The 5,034-nt window shown below is 39.9% G+C and overlaps 1 protein-coding gene across 2 annotated transcripts in view; it reads left to right on the forward strand.

Moving 5' to 3' along the window:
- LOC101846210 overlaps positions 1–5,034 on the forward strand; it is a gene marked incomplete in the record, with an annotated part of 51,622 nt that overhangs the window by 26,080 nt on the left and 20,508 nt on the right. For both annotated transcript variants that reach the window (XM_013082094.2, XM_013082095.2), the window contains 2 exon segments: positions 65–251; positions 3,085–3,193. In XM_013082094.2, the coding sequence (XP_012937548.1) occupies positions 65–251; positions 3,085–3,193 (296 nt within the window).

A 5,034-nucleotide genomic window follows, 5' to 3' on the forward strand; every position in this document is an offset into this window, starting at 1 on the left:
TTTCCCTCCCTCCCTCACTCCTCCCCCTTTCCCTCCCTCCCTCTTTTCCCTCCCTCTCCCACAGACCCGGATCTGATCCCCCCGCGTCCAGCCATCCACCTGAACCTCTCATCGCGCGCGTCCTTGAACCGCGGCGTCCACAGCTACAGCGCCTGGCTCAACAAGCTGCGTCTGCACCAACAGCTCTCCGACAACATGCAGCGGCTCATGGAGAAACATCGGCTGGCGCAGATAGACAAGTCCAAGAAGAGGTGAGGCTTACATTTTACGTGTAAGAGGTGAGGCTTACAATTTAGATAGCAGAGAATATACGTGTATTAGGAAAAAATTTCGGGGCGAGCCCAAGTTCAAGAAAAGGTGAGGCTTACATTTTACATCTAAGAGGTGAGGCTTACAATTTTACATCATGTAAGAGGTGAGGCTTACAATTTTACATCGTGTAAGAGGTGAGGCGTACAATTTAGATAGCAAAAAATATAAAGGTATTAGAAAAAATTTTGGAGTGAGAACAAGTTCAAGAAAAGGTAAGGCTTACATTTTACATCTAAGAGGTGAGGCTTACTTTTTTTATGTAAGAGGTGAGGCTTACAATTTAAATAGCAAAGAATATACAGGTATTAGAAAAAATGTCAGGGCGAGACCAAGTTCAAGAAAAGGTGAGGCTTACATTTTACATCTAAGAGGTGAGGCTTACTTTTTTAATGTAAGAGGTGAGGCTTACAATTTAAATAGCAAAGAATATACAGGTATTAGAAAAAATTTCAGGGCGAGACCAAGTTCAAGAAAAGGTGAGGCTTACATGTTACATCTAAGAGGTGAGGCTTACTTTTTTTATGTAAGAGGTGAGGCTTACAATTTTACATCATGTAAGAGGTGAGGCTTACAATTTAAATAGCCAAGAATATACAGATATTAGAAAAAATTTCAGGGCGAGACCAAGTTCAAGAAGAGGTGAGGGTTACTTCTTACATGTAAGAGGTGAGGCTTACAATTTAGACAGAAGAGATATAAGTGTATTAGGAAAAAATTTGGAGCGAGACCAAGTTCAAAGGTGAGGGTTACAATTTAGATAGCAAAGAATATACGTGTGTTAGGAAAACATTTCGGGACGAACCCAAGTTCAAGAAAAGGTGAGGCTTACATTTTACGTGTAAGAGGTGAGGCTTACATTTTACGTGTAAGAGGTGAGGCTTACATTTTACGTGTAAGAGGTGAGGCTTACATTTTACATGTAAGAGGTGAGGCTTACATTTTACGTGTAAGAGGTGAGGCTTACATTTTACGTGTAAGAGGTGATGCTTACCTTTTAGACAGTGAAGAATATGTGTGGCAGCGTGGTGAAATCCGGCCCTCGTCAAAATAATGAAAGTCAAGCAACTGGCATTTATCCGCAGGTTTGGTAATTTTTACAGAATTTTTGTTTTTTTTCTCTCAACACCTTTCATGCTCTCTAAAGAACACATTTCTGTGTGAATTTTACTTTAAAATGTTGATTAAAGGCAAAAAAGATGTAAATATTTTGTTTCCACAGACTCACAAGCTAAGGAATAAACCCAACTTTGGGCCATTTTCTCTCTAATTTTACCTCTGAAACCAGGCCACCTCCACCTCCTTCTATCGCCAATATCTTGACTTGCATATAAGATAAATAAATATATTTTCCATCAAAAGCAAGGCAAATGGCAAACTCCTTATACCCCAAAATTGACAAGTGCCGGATTCCACCCCGTCATGACACATATATGTATATTAGAAAAAATATTGGGATGGGACGAAATCCAAGAAGAGGCGAGGGTTACATTTTAGATACCGAAGAATGTAGGTGTATTAGGAAAAAAATTGGGATGGGACCTGAGAAGCTGTTCTCTATGTAGTCCGTGTTCGGTTCATAACGTGCATGTTCACTATGTGGGTGTTTTGCTGTGTGCAGGTTTTGCTATGTGAGTTTTTCCACTATGTATGTGTTTCACATTGGGTTGTTAAATTCATATATGGGGGGGTAAGTTTTTTTTAATTAAAATATTTTTTTTCAATTTTTTTGGTTAGACATTTTTTTACTGTGGGTGTTTTTATAACAGTTGAACCAGCTGGAATCTGTCGCTTGTACCAACACCACTACTCCTTCCTACCTTGTGTTTTTTTAATGTAATAATGACACTGCCGGAACAACATGGGGGAACTGCTGCTTTTTCTTTCCTCATCCTTACTATCGTCATTTTTCCTCTACTTCTTTTGTATGTTTGTCACTCTCTTCTGACCGGCTATTTCCGGGGTGCCTTGATAGTTGAAGCAGATTTTGTGCCGTTGAGGCTAGAGAGGTGAGCAGAGTAAGCCTGATTCCCTGTTTGGACTTCTCTGTTGTCCACCCCTTGGCGCTCATATGACCTTTTGCAATTGCGAGCGCCGTAAAACCTTACTAAAACTAACAATGACACTGTCCAAGAACATCCACCTTTCTTAGACAACCACGTTACTCCTCAACAATGAGCGATCATCTTGGACAAGTTCAGCTGTATCATAAACATGTTTTGCCTTCATTGACATAATTTAGATCATTTAAGAAGCAGGCTGCTTCCATCAGTGTGGTGAAAAAGATAAAAAATACTGTTGAAAATGAACTTATCTATATATGTTATATTTGTGAATGTTCGTCTCTTTGATCACCTAAAACTTCCTAACCACTTAACTTTCAAATTTGAAAAAATTAACGGTGGTTCAGAATCATTTAAAGGGTGCACAGTTATAATAAGGGGTCTGAAGTCACTGTAGTTTAATTTTCAGTTTTTTATCAGTTTTGTTTAGATCTAATCTTGGGAAAGTCCGTCTTCTAATACGCCATTGTAAACAAGCGAGACTTCTGTTCACATGTCAGTGCGCACTGTTTGCACAATGACTAGACAATCGATTCTTTTGAGTCCATTTATTGAACGGGGTACCCAGCTAGTATGTTGGATGGTTTGGTTGTTTTGACCACTGAACTTAACTTGTACCTTCTTTTTTTTTTTTTTGAAAACGAATGAACTTAGTTTTTTCATCCTTTCGTATGTTATCTTCTTCTTCTTCTTTTTCCTCCCATGTTTGTAGGTCAACGGTCCCGGCCCGCCTGGAGAAGGAGGTGGTGGAGGAGGTGATGGAGCAGAGTGTGCAGGAGACGCTCAAAGAGAAGGACAGACCCAAGGTCTCCATTCCCAAGGTGGGCACGTCCGTGCTTTCTTTCGCACTTGCCTAATTTTAACCTTCCAGGCAGGCCGAAGAGCTAGAACTCAAATGACCGCTGGATCGGAAAAGTAAACTTAAGTAAACCTGCCAAGTACACTGATAAATTTGAAGCCCTCCGTTCTTTTTATGTTGCGGTTGATTTTTTTTCCTATAGAAGACCCCTGATCGGATTTGCGTAAAGTCGAAATTTTTTTCTTGAATTTCATTTCCATTTCTCATACGCAACGCAATGTAAACGACTTGAAATTCCACTAATTCATTTGCAACGTTTCTGCGACTTGTCGTAAATGTCATGGAAATACTCATTTTTATTTGCGTTTATTTATGTGTATTTGCAATATATACACGTTTATTTTCCACAATCAGTTCGTATAATAATCTGAATCCACTGGCGTTCTACAGAATCTGATTTTTTGTCCCCAAACTCTGATTTTTAGGAAGGGATCAGAGGAAAAAACTCTGTTTTTTTGGTCTTGAGGCGTTGGCAGGCCTGGTAATATAGCTTTTTTTTTTTGAGCCTCACTTTATTGTTGCCAGGCTCACTGTTTGACAGTTTTTGTTTGTTTCGAGATTTGTATAGATGTACATAACACAGTGACATGTATTCTCTTCTAAGTATACACCTATCGGGGAATTTTAAAGTGTGATATCTCTTTGACCTTTTAAGGAATAGAAATGCTGAGCATAAATGCTTTTTCTAATTATTATTACTTTCATTATGTGTGCTATAGAATGTATGTCTGTTTTTGTGTTTATGTGTGCACGTTCATGTGTTCATGTATACATGTTTGTGTGAGTGGGTGTGTGTGTGTGTGTGTGTGCGCACGCGCACGCGCCCATCCAATTGCGTCCAAAAGAGAATTTACCTTGTTTGGAGTACTAATGTACTAATGTTGTGGACATGCAGGCAGATGTTTAGGGGTGCTACTGGTAGATTCGACTTCCTTTCTTTCCCTCTGTGGTTTCTGTCTTTCTTTTTTGATTTTTCCCAGTACTGATTACCATTATTATGGCAGCATGCCTTTCTTTACTCAAACTCAAACTATTGTCTAGAGCATAGGTGTCAAAGTGGGTTGTTAGTGGATGCCCTGGTGTGGTTTACTCCTTCTTTCCCATCAATCATCTGTCATCTTATCTCCTCTCCTTTTTTGTGGTTGTTACTCTCTTGTAGCACCTGTAATCTTCAGCCTTTTATATGACTTTATTGTGTTGCAAGTGGCATAAAACGCTTACTACACTACAACCAAGGGATGTCAAATTCAATCGTTCAGGGGAGACAAACTCAAATGACACAAAAAGTTGCGGGCCTTACTGGATAAACACTCATTGAGCAGTGAAAAACTAACCCCTTTTTACACTATGACATGAATGAAAAGAGACAAAAGTTAAGATAATAATAAATCAATGTGCACTAATTTTCGCGCATGTCAATTTGTCAGAGCTGGATATTTGGCATCTTTTCTTGGCAACAAGTTCGTTTATGCTTGGAGTTAGGTTCTCTGTTTTGGAGTCTCAGAATGGACTACCGAAAATTATCTCACGGGCGGGATGTAAATTGTCTGGCGGACCAGATGTGACACACTGGCCTTCAGTTTGACACCTGTGGTCTAGAGCTGTTTGGTTCCGCCGGCTTTAACTTAACGACATGACGACGGATGAGGAAGGAGAGCAGGGTTGCCATTTGGGGGTTAATGTTACCCCATCTTCTATGTGAGCCCTGAGTGATGTAGATGGTCAGGGTGGTGTGGGTGTGAAGTCTCACAAGTGCCAGTGAAAGTGCTCTAGTAGTGAGCCACCACGGAAACTTTCATGGGA

This window comes from Aplysia californica, unplaced genomic scaffold (assembly GCF_000002075.1).
Source record: "Aplysia californica isolate F4 #8 unplaced genomic scaffold, AplCal3.0 scaffold00158, whole genome shotgun sequence".
Taxonomy (NCBI): Eukaryota; Metazoa; Mollusca; class Gastropoda; order Aplysiida; family Aplysiidae; genus Aplysia; species Aplysia californica.